This window comes from Stegastes partitus, unplaced genomic scaffold, assembly GCF_000690725.1.
Source record: "Stegastes partitus isolate 25-593 unplaced genomic scaffold, Stegastes_partitus-1.0.2 Scaffold1235, whole genome shotgun sequence".
In the NCBI taxonomy this organism is placed as follows: Eukaryota; Metazoa; Chordata; class Actinopteri; family Pomacentridae; genus Stegastes; species Stegastes partitus.
In genome coordinates, this window is record NW_007578966.1 from 201,324 (window position 1) to 215,215 (window position 13,892).

Consider the following 13,892-nt stretch of genomic DNA (forward strand, 5'->3'; position numbering starts at 1 on the left):
AAATGATTTAAAAGTCGCCGGGGCCGCAGATGAGGACAGATGTGAGCTGTAGTTGCTAACCCTTCACAAGTAAATTCATTAGTAGGCATTTCAGCTGAGTTGTGGCCTCATCTCATGGTCCAAATATCATTTCAGTGTTTTTGTTTGTTTTTAGTATGATGAGATAAGAATACCCCCAATAAAAACACAATTGTAAAAATTAGATTCCCTTGAATTGGATCTCGCCGTTGAAGCATGTGGCCGTTACGGTGGATTTGATCTTCTCATCGAAGGCTTGTTCAGGTAAATCAGACTGCAACCATTGATCACCTGTTAGAAATATCGCTCTCCCTCAAGTCTCAAGCAGAACATTGCTCGCTAAGTAGCGCTGTGATAGTGAGAAACACGGCATCAGAGCTAACTGAAAGTGTCAGAAATCGAATAGTTACTCCAAACAAATGGGGACTTTCTCAGCATCAAATCATGGCTAATCTGAAGCTTTCTAATGGGGCTGTGTGCAGGACTCGAAAACACCCGATCAGTTGTATCCCAAACATGATCAGACACACCAAAAGTGACCCCACCGCCAGAGGATCAATACATCAGGCTTTGTTCACTGGAAGATAGAAAAGCAACATTATCACAGATACAGATTTTGCTCATTAAAGACCACAACATTCCAATTAGTAAAAGCACCGTCAAAAGAAAGCCGTCGAGTGGCGGTCTCACAGGATGAGTAGCGGCCTCTAATCCACTTCTCAAGGGGGGAAAACAAGGCTAAGACGTACCAGCATTTTATGGCAGATGACTGGAAGAAAGTCCCATTTATTAATCGATGCACTTCAAGATCTGAGGCAGTGACAGAAGGACATGCGTAAGGAGACAGACAGGAGAGAGTGATACTGCAGAGCATCAAGCCAACTGCCGCATGGTGGTGGGAATACTGAAGTCGGGGGGTGTTTTGCTACTCTGGAGCTGGACATCTGCACCAAATCAACGCAGATTGGACCAAAGAGAAGCGCCACTTCAGAGGCATAGTCCTGTGTCCTCTGGTTTGCATCTTTATAGAAGAGAAATCTTACTGCAGCAAAACAATAAGCCCAAACACACGTTAAAGATTTGCAACAGCTTCTTGGAGACCAAAGAAGATCAAGAAATGCTAACTGTTGTGGACTTTGCTCCACATTCACATGACCTTAACCCTCTTTAAAATGAATAGGGCTACTAAAAGAATGAGAAAAACCAAGCACTCCTGGCATGACATGAAGGTCTTTGGATCATGCTGGAATAACATGGGTCGTCAGGTGGACTCATGCCACTCAAACGTATGCTGCACCAAATACTGATATTCTAAAATTCCTGTAGATTTTTCAGATTCAACTTTTCAACATCAGCCACTGAAACATTCTAAATCCACAAGAGAAATGTGGAAAATTGTCCAAGATGCTTGGGAAAGGCTACTTGCCAACTACCTTAAAAAAAATTATTCAAGTTTAAACCAATAAGAATCGGTGCTGTTTTAAAGGCAAAGGTTTGGTCCATTGAGTATCTTATTCATTTAGGATTTTTCTTTTTGAGTGCACTTTGCAAAGAAAAACAAAATCAAACACAGCTTTTATTTCAGAGGGGCTAAATCTTTTGCACTGGATTGCATGTCTATAAACCCTGTAATTCAAGAATCCTGTAATATTTGTGAATTCTGTAATCACAGGCCGCCTTATGATCGACTGTAGCGATACAATAGTAGAAAGGAGGTCGAGAGGAAAGGGGAGGGATTCTGAATATGCTGCAAGGAGCACAGATTAGTGGTAACAAACAACCACAACAAATACACAACACCAAAAACTTTGGTTCCCAAGTTATGCTGAGTGCCACTTCAGTTCAGGTAGGATTTAGACGAAGGAAGGAGGAATAGGTTCGGATTTTTGTATTTATTTCTCCTGCCCCTGCAAGCTATGAAGTGGCCCTTTTTATCTGTATCTTCTAAAGAAAGACTTATTAGGCTTTTTAGGTGCCCCTTTTCGAAAGTTCTGCAAGATAGGTAGAAGTCTAAACATCCAAGGTGCCTGAAACTTTGCACACACATTACTTCATATGCAGGACAGCTGCCAGTCTACACATCTCTAAACCTAACCCGGCGCAACAGTTTCACATTACATCTGTGTTCCATTTGAGTGCACTGTATTGTGAAGTGTTTTTAATATTCTGTCTCCTGATTACTGGTGAAGTCTCTTAATAGTGCACCATTAACCTGTTTCTCTGGCTACAACAATTGTGATGGAAATGATCTCATCAGGGGAAACTGACACATCATTTTTATTTCTGAATTCCACAAATATTCCAAACACACATTTTTTTTCCCCCCTCTCCATCCGGCAACATGCAAATCCGCATTTTTTAAATGGCATATATTTCAACACCATTGTGCCGGTGCAGATTAGATTCCTAATTTAAACGACTTTAGCAACCGTTTGGCTCTTTTAGATGTATGTGCCAATGCAACTTTGTCTCCAACTGTGCTTTAGAATTTGGGTTTATTGACAATGCTTATTTGGAAAGCAATGTGATTTTTGTAAATGGCGTTGGGATGCCAAGGCCTGGATAGTAAAATGTACCAATATTAGGAAAGGATGTTTTAATATGTAGTATACGCAGGAGGGATGAATACAATAAGTAAAACCTGTTTCAGGGTTCATGTGGGCATATGGCTATTGTCAGAAGACAGAAATGAAATATTCTGAGCCCATCCTTTGATGTATTTTTGGCCCCAGTAGAGTTCCCTCTGAAAATATTTTGTAACAGAAATAGCTCTAATTCACACAAGACAGTTAAGGCATAAAGGGTATTTCCTTTTAATGAAGTTAGTCCATAAGTGGACTTGTTTCAGTATTAAGTGCTCTATAGTTAGGGCAGAAGAAACACACAGAAATGGCTGTTTGATAGACGGTAACAGCACTGATAAAGGTCTAAGGAGGATAAAAAAGAAATGTTTGCACCCTGTCGTAGATAAATATGATTGCAAGAAGTTTGTGATCTTCTGAGGGGCTACTTAATTTGCCCAAGCAAGGGTCACATAGAGAGTAAAAAAAAAAAATTTAAAAAAAAAGTCCCTACAGGGATCAAAAAGGTACCACTTGACTTATGAAATTGCAGGTCCAAGTGCAGCCTGACAAACCACTTCTGCAAACGTCTCATGTGCAGCAGCCTCAGCGGAGACACGGTGAGCTGCTGACACAAGACCCGCAGGGGACACGACAATAAGAATGTCAATGGTTTGGCCTGCTGCACCCTCTGACATGACTCTGTAATGACTCCCTGGTTCTGAGATCAAACTCCAGCAGATTTAAGATTTAGTATGTTTTTAATTTTTCAATTTTATTTATTCTTTTTTTTTTTTTAAATCTTGGACAGCAGGGAGATTGATCTATGTGATCGTCAGCATCAGGGGTGCAACAGATTACAAAACTGCAGTTCAGATCTTATTACAGCCGTTTGTTTGTAAGCAGGATTTCACAAAAACTACCATGCCAAATTTCATGAAACCTGGAGAGGTGGAGCATGGCCAATTACCTCTTGGTGCAGATCCAGATCACTTCCTTTAAAATTGCAAGATACCATTGGCCTCGGCGGAGGTCTGCGCTCTTCAAGTGCCCTTCTACCTACTTTAGAAACTAACAGCGGCAGTAAAACTGTATTTCACACCATGATGGCTAAACTTTGCAATTAATCCACGGTTCGCATGTGCACCAAACCGCGGGTGGGACTCCACACGGATCAAGTACAGTCCGTTACAGCACCAGTCAGAATCATGAGGCTGAGTAACATTATGAAAGTGTTTGGGCATTTGTCTCCTTTCATTCTTGGCTTTACACAGACCACAACGTTCCAAGCCAAAATTCTGAAAAGTGTTGTGGCTCCAAGTCCATAAACATATGCTCAGCTGTGATCTTGGTGGCACCCTACAATCAGGTTTTAGGGTCAGCACAGCACAGAAAACGCTGTAGTCAAAATGACAAATGACCTCCTCACTGCAGCCAATTCAGGTCGAGTTAACACTCTCACTCTGTTTGACCTCTTGGCTGTGTTTGACTCCCTTTGACATAGACTTCACCTCGCTTACATGACTGAGTTCCTTTGCATCACCTTTTCAAGGTTCCAATCTCTCAGCCAAGAAGTACACCAGCAGTGAGCCTTGATTATGTGACCATGGTAATCACACATCATGGACTGTCATTGCTACGCCAGCGTTACACAACTCAATCTTCCACCCACCTCTTTCTACTGTCACTCAGCAACTTTCATAATATAAAAAATGTATTATATCACACATGTTCATATCGTTAACTGTATATAAAGGTCAATAAACTATTCATAATGTCACCATTCCATTTTCTGAACAGCGGTTTGGAAGCTCAGTACGGTGACTCAAGCTGTCGCCATCTTGTCAGTGCCTGATTCCTCTTAACTCCCAGTTAATCCAAAAATGAGCAAGAAATAGAGTTTAAGTTGAGCAGAGGCAGGCCACACAAACTTCTCTGGGTCATGAACTGTCCGACATCGTCACCCATCTGTTCCACAAGCAGCAGCAACTCTAGTGAGAGCGGATTGTCTACAAATGCATGGTTGGCGAAGTGTGAGCGGGTGAATGAGACACAACTGTAAAGCGTTCTGTAGAACTTAGCAAAGGTTTAAAGGAGATAGATACATGCAAACCATTTACCATTCACTGAAAATGGCCACACCACTCTTAGTTATGCATAACTTTAAACCTTAATACAATTTAAACTTGTGAGGTAAATAAAATGGACTCCTTTTAGAGACCAAAACCATTTTTTGTACCAGACAGTAAATGTATTTTCTGCTGTAAAGGCAGGTGTTTTAACATGGGGGTCCACAGGGATTGACTCGCCTTTAGAGCGATTCTCAAGTGGCCAAATACCAAGGAAACAGCACCTACTGTTGTTGATGACTCTTCTACAAACAAATTTAGTGTTTTCCATTGATGGCTGATCCACATGTCCTTTTTCAGAGATCTATAATCTGTGGGTTATCTTTGATTTTATTGTTTCATTTGAACCACAAACCATCTCTAGTCTATAAAGATCACCTCAACACATCTGTGACATCTCATCTGGACTACTGCAGTAGAATCCTAATTGGTCTGCGCAATAAAGTCCTGGAGAGACTTCAGTATGTCCATAACTCTGCTGTCAGAGTCCTCACATGTGCAAAACCCTGGCAGTACATCGCCACTCGACAGCATGTCCACTGGCTCCCATCAAGTTTTGTGTGACATTTTAAATTGCCCTCCTCACCTACAAATCTCGTTACAGTCCGGCTCCTAAATACTTCTGTGGTCTCTGCACACCTACAACCTCTTTCACACTCTTAACTCAGTGGACTAGTTGCCACTCCCTGAACCATGGTGCATTCAGTTCGGAAAAGGAAATTAGTTCTGCTGCTCTTATCCCCAGAAATACTCCCAAAGCCTCAAAATGCACTGCTCAGTCACTTCTGTTCTTAAATGTAAATTTGTGATATATATTATTTTGACAGTTTTTAGCTTGTTATGTTGGTTATGTGTGATTAACTTTAAATCCATTGTATCACTATTATTGGTACTAAGTTGTCCAAATTAAACAAAACGTGTTGTTTGTCCATGTGATGGTAAGTGTTTTTAGGTTAAAGTCTAAAAAACTGTGTAGTGGTTGGTGAAACGTTACCGTTTGGGCTTAAATGACTGGTTAAGGGAGCTTCATCATTAAGGATAGAATGTAAAATAAGTGGTTAAGGTTTGAGAATGAACTTAAAAAACAGGAAATCAATGTATTAAAATCAAACTTCCTGTTGCTAATGTGTGGCTTAAGACACTGAAACGATGTAAAGGAGAATCAGATTCTTTTGATCTTAGACTAGAACTGATCAGAATGTTCTTCCAAGACAGTAGGGACACACTACATCAGAGACAGACAATATACCTGCTCCTTTGCAGTAAACTTTATGTTCCAATGAGACTTGAGCATCATGAAGCAATGAAAATAAACAATACCGGCAGTGACTATGGGCTGGGGTGGGTTCAGCAACTTGCTTACCCAATGAAAAGTTAAGAATTCCTTTTTTGTTCAGCCAAGGGACAAATAGTACAGGAAATAGCAGAATGACTTCTAACTTCAGCCTCCATCCTACAGCACAGAGCGTCTCACGAAGTAAAAGCACACTCAAAGTATCAGTGCTGGTGAAAAAAATCCAAACTCAAACACCTAACCTGCTCTAACTCGTGTAAGGATTGGAGCAAAGTAGTGTTCTAAATGTTAGTCTAACTTTAAGTTTTAATTCATTATCCTTACTTTCGTCTCGAGCAGCCAGCATCTGGCCTCAAACCAGCAACCTTTTGGGTTTAATAACTCCCTTCTCTGAACTCTCACTCGAGATTTCCACCTGTTATTTCTGCTGACTCAGCGTAACATCTACCAGCCTAAGACTGAAAAACAAAAGAACCTTAAAGTGATCCAACACTACAAGTCAGTCACCCTGCAGGTTTGATTGATAGCTATAAAAAAGTTTTACTTTCCTTGCTTTACTGTCTGACAGTCGCCACGGTCAGCTAGAATTCAGCCAGCTCAAATCGATCCCAATGGGAGCAGGTTTTACAGGGAAAAAAGTACAAAAAAGTACACAGAAACTTTATAACCTACTCCAGCATTTTCCCCATCACAGACGTCCATCTATACTGGACGGAAAGGAAGTTCTAAACAGGAAGTATTTCATTAAAACGCTGTGTATCTCAATACACTTCTTCAAAATTTGGCAAATCTCTGACTACAAGTAAAAGGGAACTTAAAGGAAACTATTTAAAAACCACTGGTGATTTTCTTAAATTGTAAAAGACAAGGGGATTGAGCAGGCAGTGATGACTGTGTGAGAGAAGGTTTTCGGCTTTTAGAAATAAATATTTTCACACAGTTGACATCAGTCATCAGAGTGAGTGGGATGGAGTAGAGTTACTGCTGCTGACGCACAGCTGGGGCTGGTAAGAAAAGGCCACAGATGCCGGGTCAGCAATTCTTCTATATATGAGATTGCAGCGTTCCCCACACACAAGGTCCGAGGGCAGTTGGAGGGGTGGCTGCAACAGAAAGATATATCCTGTGTCTTCTGCGCTCCTCTCTGTGAACAAAGAGAGGGCAGCCAGCTCCTCTTGGCTTCATCCCACTATCCACGTGGGCAGCCTGATGGGTTCATATCAGCAAGTCTTGCACCATTCAGCCAGAAGCTGAGAGGAGGAGAAGGTTCTAGGTCAACCAGCTGACGACTGCCCTTGTGGACCTCAGGCAGAGAACAGGCAGCAGCAGGATAATTGAAATCAGCTCTTATGTAGAAAGGGTGAAATGTTTTATGTAAAAACACAAGTTAGATTCCTATGACTGAAAAAAGGGGGGGGACGGCGGGTGTGATTCAAAAGCTGCTAACGCTCAGCTGTAGCCGTAGGAAGCCTTGCAAACTGGGCCGAAGCTTTGCCTGACACACACCAGGGAGGCCCCGAGGGCACAAAAGAAGGCTGGTCAGTGGTCTCAATTCAGCACTATGCTGCCTGTCCCCGGCAATGTCTGCACCATTCAGAGAAGTGCTAACATCAACAGAAGGGCTGAGCTGAGAAAAGAGTGAGCCTGCACCTCCCAGCTTAGTCACTTGATCTAAATGGCACAAAGAATGGGTTCACTGCAATAGCTCGCTGCACATAAGGCCAGAAGCTCTAGAAATACCTCCTACACCAGTCTCATACCAATCATTACCAGTGAGGGGTTTGCAAAGGATGGACCCGTTGTAATATCACTGGCATGTCTGTCCGATACTGTATGTGCCAAATAACTGCAGGGCTAACTACGGTCAATGACGGAGCCACCAGGCTGGCAAAGGGTTGCAGCTGCCAACTCTTGTCAGCTCACTTGCCAAAGCAGTTAACTCCGGCACCCTTTTTTTCTTTTTTTTTTAGAAATTAATTAATGAATTGGTAGTTCTATAATAAGCAGCAACATACACTGAACACTTCTGTCCTCTGCAGAGGCTAAAAGAAGCCCAACATGCATCAAAGTGACACATCTTAAATTACTGTGCATGCACAAGTATGCACTAAGTGAATACAAGAAGGTGATAACTGAAGCCAAAAACTCCATTTGACAATGCTTACGACATATTTTTGTTGTACAAAATCACATGTGCAATCTGAACCTGACCAAAGCAGAGGCAGCGAGTTGAAAGAAAAAGAAAGCAAACACAAAGAAAGTTAAAATAAACGGGAGAACTATTTGGGAATGTTAATTTATTTTCCACATTTCATGTATTTAATCATTTTCTTCAGTATTCTCCGCAGCTGTTCAAGCTCATTTCACTGACAAATTAGATTACATTTTTTAAAAGACATTTTGGAAATTAACAGAGTGAAGGGTCTAATAAATCAGTGTTCTGAAGTAGTCTCTTGAACAAGCCTATCTTATGAGATAATCACACCACAGATCAGTGAGGCCAAGCGGAACAAAAGCCCAAACAAAGCCCTCTTTAGTCGTGTTTGCTTCCTGTGGATCTTAAACACAAGCAACAGGTAGAATAATGCGGGGGGAGCACTGGGTACGATGTCGCTAAAGCTCTTTCAAAGACCGGCCAAAATACCCTTATCTCATAATACATCACGCAGAACAGATTAGGGTGAAAAGTCAGAGCTTAGGTTTGGATTTTAATTTGAGTTTGAGACAAATGCGAATGTGTTCACATTTTGTACAACTATATGAATAAATTATACTCTTAGAACTTCAACAATCAACACACAGCAATATAGTGTTTCAGTCTTAAATCCAGAACTTCTAAGTTGTTGCAGGCTATTACTTCACAACTTTTTTTATAAATAATTGTGTTTTCTTCTTAGCTTTTTTAGCATAACCCTGGAAAAAAAAAGCCCATTGGTGATGCTTTGTGCACAAAAAGCAGCTGCAGCGTCCACACAAAGCTACCTCTCTGTATAGTCTACCCTATTCTCATCCATCCAGAGAGATGAAAAAAAAAAAAAAAAAGTATACTACACAAACACTGACACAAAATACAGCTATGTAATGCTTTCAAGGAAAAAAAACAAAAAACCCACTGCTATCCATAACTGCACCACCAGCCTCAAACACTACTTGGTGCATTCCCAGCTCATCCCTCCTACACACAAGCAGAGCACTATGAATAAGCTTCCCACAGTTTGCCAGCTCAGTAGATGCTGTTCTCTCTGCCCTTTCTGCAACAATATTACAGTCCTACCACTCACCAAACAGGGATGCTGCCAATTCATCAATGACTTATACTGTACTGTATATTCCTGCACAGTTTTGTTGATCAACAAAGAAAAGAAGAAAAAAAAAAGTGAATGTTCCACTAGATAGTGCTGTTAATCCTGCTGAGATTTGCTTTTATCTGCATACCGGTGGCGTTGCCGTACTCGCAAGTCAAAACAAAATTAAATATTGGAGTGATTATCATTTGTTATCCATGTCTATAGTACAGTCAGAACGCCGTTGTTCCATTTGGCCTGTGTGTTCAGGAGTTGTTAGAATTAAGACAATAAGTCGACAGAAAATCAATCAGCGACATTTTTTTTTTTTTGAGTCTTCTTTTATTATTATCATCAAAAAAGCTCCTATTTTCTTATTCAAGTTCCTCAAATGTGAATATTTAGCGGCTTTCTGGTTGTCGACAATTGAAAGTGGAATATTTATGGATTTTGTGTCGCTCGTCTAATGAAACAAGACGCGTGAAAACATCACTGTGGGCCTTTTGTTACAACTTTCTGCGAGAGAAAAAAAAAACTTAATCAAGAAAACAATCGTCAGATTCATCTAAAATCTGAAAATTATTATGAGCTGCAGTTTTGATTTGTTATTTAAGACTTTCTTGTGCTTTGATTCTGAGTTTTTGAAAAAGAATTTGTGCAGAATAAATATTAATATTTGGCCTATTTTAGCAATATTTACCTTATGTAAAAGGCTCAAACTCAAATCTCTCCTGTGTTGTAGACCCAATATGAACACCACTATTACAAAAGGTATCAGCCAACTGACAATATAAGAACGGTGCCTCATTGGGAAACACAAAACCACACAATCTAAATGCTGTAAACCTTTTTGAGATGCAGCAATAGTTATTACTTTTAAATAAAATAAAACAAATAGCCTCTTGCTGTTTCTGTCGTCTGTATACTTGATGGATTTTTTGCCTGCTATTTGTAGCATGTCACATAAACAAAATGCTTCCAAGCAGTTAGTCTTACAAATAAAAAAGGAGGTGGACATTAAAGGCTTTTCCTCTTCAAAAGCTGTAATAACTTATTGAAAAAATGTTTATTTGAATTTTTAAATCAATGCTAAACTCTTATTTTCTTCCTTCCCACACATAATATATTTTTTGATCTATATGTTATACACCTGTATGCACTTTCTTTTCAGTTTTGCCTCTACTGGTTTTATGTGATTGCCCCTTTTCGACATCCTACATCACACTTAAGGAAACGGCTCAGCTTGAAATGCTTATTTTACACGTAATATAACAGACAGTTTCTCTTCTGCCATTGCTCCATATGTGCCTTTGTTTGTTGTGGGCAGCAGATGAACTTCCCCCCTGTCCAAAAAGTGCTTTTAAATGTTTTCATTTAATCCGCTGTGGGCCTTTGTGAAGCCTGTATTTCCGACACTTGTCTATAGTACCTATGCACAAGTGAACGGCCGGCATGCTGATTCATAAGCCCACATGATTTATCATAATCCCCTGTAGTCTAAATTACAGTGTTGAACTTTGCTCGATAAGCTCAAGGCAACGCAGCAAAGACATTTAACCTAGTTTTTGTAAAGATAAGACTGCATATTTCTCACTCGCAAATTAAAACAACACATCCTCCGACATCATCTATATTTCAGTTGTAGCTAAGCCATAATTCTGATGCAAACACGCTAATATGAGGAATCTAAACGACGCTGTGCACGGCTAGAACCACAGAATGAATTAGCACAGAGACAAACAACTTCACACTGTGGCATCTTATCTTTAGATTGCATCCACATTATTTTGGTAGTCAACTATAAATATGCAATGAGGACCATCAAATAGGAAAACTGACTTCACAGAATAATTTTTAAGAGTTTTCGATTCACAAAAATGTAATTAAAAAAGTAATAAAAGAAAGTGGTTAAAATAACTATGAAAGAAGGAAAGAAGTTTAAATTTAAGACGTGTTTAAAATAGATTTATGCAAAGGAAGTGCTATTATTTATGACTTGACTTTGATAGACCAAACTGGCCTTAATTAGTTTTTATTCTTATTCTGTATTAATTTTCTTTTCATTTTGATCATTTTTAATTCTACTTTGTGATTGCTCTCAGCTTTTTTTTTTAGTGTTTTTGAAAACGAGCCACTTTGTAAACCTGTTTTTGAAGAGTCACATAAATAAAGGATATTAATAATATTATTTACTTTAATACAGCCAAAAATAAACACTCTAAAAATATTACATTTTAAAGCTGGTCATTAGTCGCCTGAAACCTTAGATGATAACATAAAAGAGTTCTGTTTATACGCCGCGTCTTTGGTTTTTGCCAATATAAAGTTAAAACCGTACAGAAGTTGCTGACAGTGTCCTAACAGGTAGTTAAGTCCATGCAATTAAGATATACTGTACTTTAGAAAACTTTACAAGAGCTCTTAGTTCACCTCATAACAGAACTTGTAGATCGCTGAAGCCGTTTCTGTTCCAGTAGATTATATTACTGAGTTCTTGGGCAGACAATAAACTCTCTTCTCAACAGCTGCAATGTCAAAGTGTCTGCTTTGCTAAATCTCCGTCTATTTTATACAGCTAAGTTTGTCACCATGAAAAATAGTGAACCCTGCAAAATATGGATGTTCTTTTATAAACTATTTACTCAATCTGACAGAAAATCCACTCAAATTAAAACTGACATTCACCGTTTTTTTGTTTTTTGTCATAGAAAAGTATCTGAAGGCCAGCTGTCAAAAGAAATACGCTACTGTCCAAATGCCAACTTTTGTTTAGATAAGGAAGATGAGTTGAGTTGGAGAAGAGGGGAGGCTACACTCAAACTGAGACAGTCAAAGAGGTTAGAGGGGAAAGACAGAAGAGAGAGAGAGACGGCGCAACAGAGGAGCAGGAAACAGGATCAGACAGCAAATGAAAGAATAACTTCTAACCTCATTTTTAAGTTGCCAGGCGATGGCTGTCCATCGTAAACCGATACAATATCAAAGTCTTCCTCCAGCGCCAGTGTGACGAAGGTCAGCTGGATTCGGTTCCTCTCCCCCGTTATTATCAGCCACGTACAGTTGGCATAGTTGGGGTAGCCGTGGGGGAAACCAGGCGACTCTATGGTGCCGTTCAGGCCTTGGACTACGCCACCACAAGACTCAGCTGGAAGAGAAAAAAAAAGCCACATTAGAATGTCACGATCACAAACTCGCATCCTGCCTTGAATCGTATAAGTCAGACAGGAGTTCATGGCTCGCATGGCTCAGATTCAGCCTGTGGCTCTGTAACCTTTGTCCAGTTCTATGCAGGAATCGGAACAAGAAGATAAAGAGTGAATATAAATTCGTACCATGGCGATGAAACATAATCATACATTTTTTAGACTGACTCTGAGTTCCAAAACCTTCAGAAATAATATAATTCACTGCGCATCTGAAGGAAAACACTGAGCGAAGCTATGTGCAAGCCAAATGTTACTCGGGTAACAAGCCCCTGTCCTCACATGCAACTCCAACCTAATGCAGCACATGCCTCACAACCTCCCCTGACACGACGGCATATGCCATGTCAAGCTTCCGTGCAAAGTGCCTCAATACGGGCACATATTTAGATTTCATGGCCTTATCCCTTCAGTTCTGACAGTGTTAGGGCTGTGATCTGCTGATCGTGGACCAGAAGTAACCTCCCATGACACATACACTCACCACATACTGTATGGTGTTGTTTTAACAACATGTTCCGTGTGATCATATTGCTCACTCATTCAAGTCCCACGACATTAAAAACAGTGAACCATACCACCATGAAGCCCTGTACAAGCCCAACACTGCACTCCTGTTACAGCATAGAACATGAGTTACAAATACACACATAGACACGAAACCAAAAACACAAATCTCCAACTAAGTCAGCTTACACACAGATATGTTTATTCATAAATGCATTTTCCAATAATAATGTGTTTATCATATACAAATCTGTCATAAAATGTGTTTCTAACATGTAAGCAAACGCTGTACAAAATGCTTTATGGATTTAATTCTACAGTGCATCACACAGAATGGTAGTTGTACGTATTCCCTCTGAATCTGTTTATGTCCGCTATAGTTTAGTTGCAATACGCAAGTAAAAACATTTATCTAAACTTGTTATAAACTTAGAGACGCCTCATGCACACACAATTAAAAAGCCAGTCTGTGATATAACTCAGTGCTGACGCTAAGTGTTGGTATATACTTTTCCACCTCTTACACTTTGATCTGTCGGGATTGAGCAGTATATTCCAACTAAGCGTCAGACACGACTGCATACTCGCACATACCCATGTGATCGATATAGACAGAGACATAGCTGCGTAGATACACACAAAAGAACTGAATTTATATAGCGGGTTAAGTTTTGAAGAATTCATGAACAGCTTTTAACTGTCAACTTCAGTCGGACAGAAAAAAAAAGGCGGCAATTAATAATAAAGCAGCTCTTAAAGCTGGCAAAGGCTAAGCTGCTGTGCAACAAATCTGGGGAAAGCTATAGATGAGAGCAGGGCTGCACGATTCTGGACGAAATGGTAGTCATGAATATTTCTGATCAGTACGGAAATCAAGATTATGTATCACAATTACT

The 13,892-nt window shown here is 39.9% G+C and overlaps 1 protein-coding gene across 1 annotated transcript in view; it reads right to left on the bottom strand.

Annotated features, from left to right (window-relative positions):
- Nucleotides 1-13,594, bottom strand: part of csmd1a (CUB and Sushi multiple domains 1a) — a 122,280-nt gene extending 108,686 nt beyond the window's left edge. The window contains exons 1-2 of the mRNA XM_008297673.1: nt 13,591-13,594; nt 12,215-12,431 (exon numbers count right to left, since the gene is read on the bottom strand). Coding sequence (XP_008295895.1) covers nt 12,215-12,431; nt 13,591-13,594 — 221 coding nt within the window. The remainder of the gene's footprint in view (nt 1-12,214; nt 12,432-13,590) is intronic.
- Between the last annotated feature and the right edge of the window lie 298 nt (nt 13,595-13,892).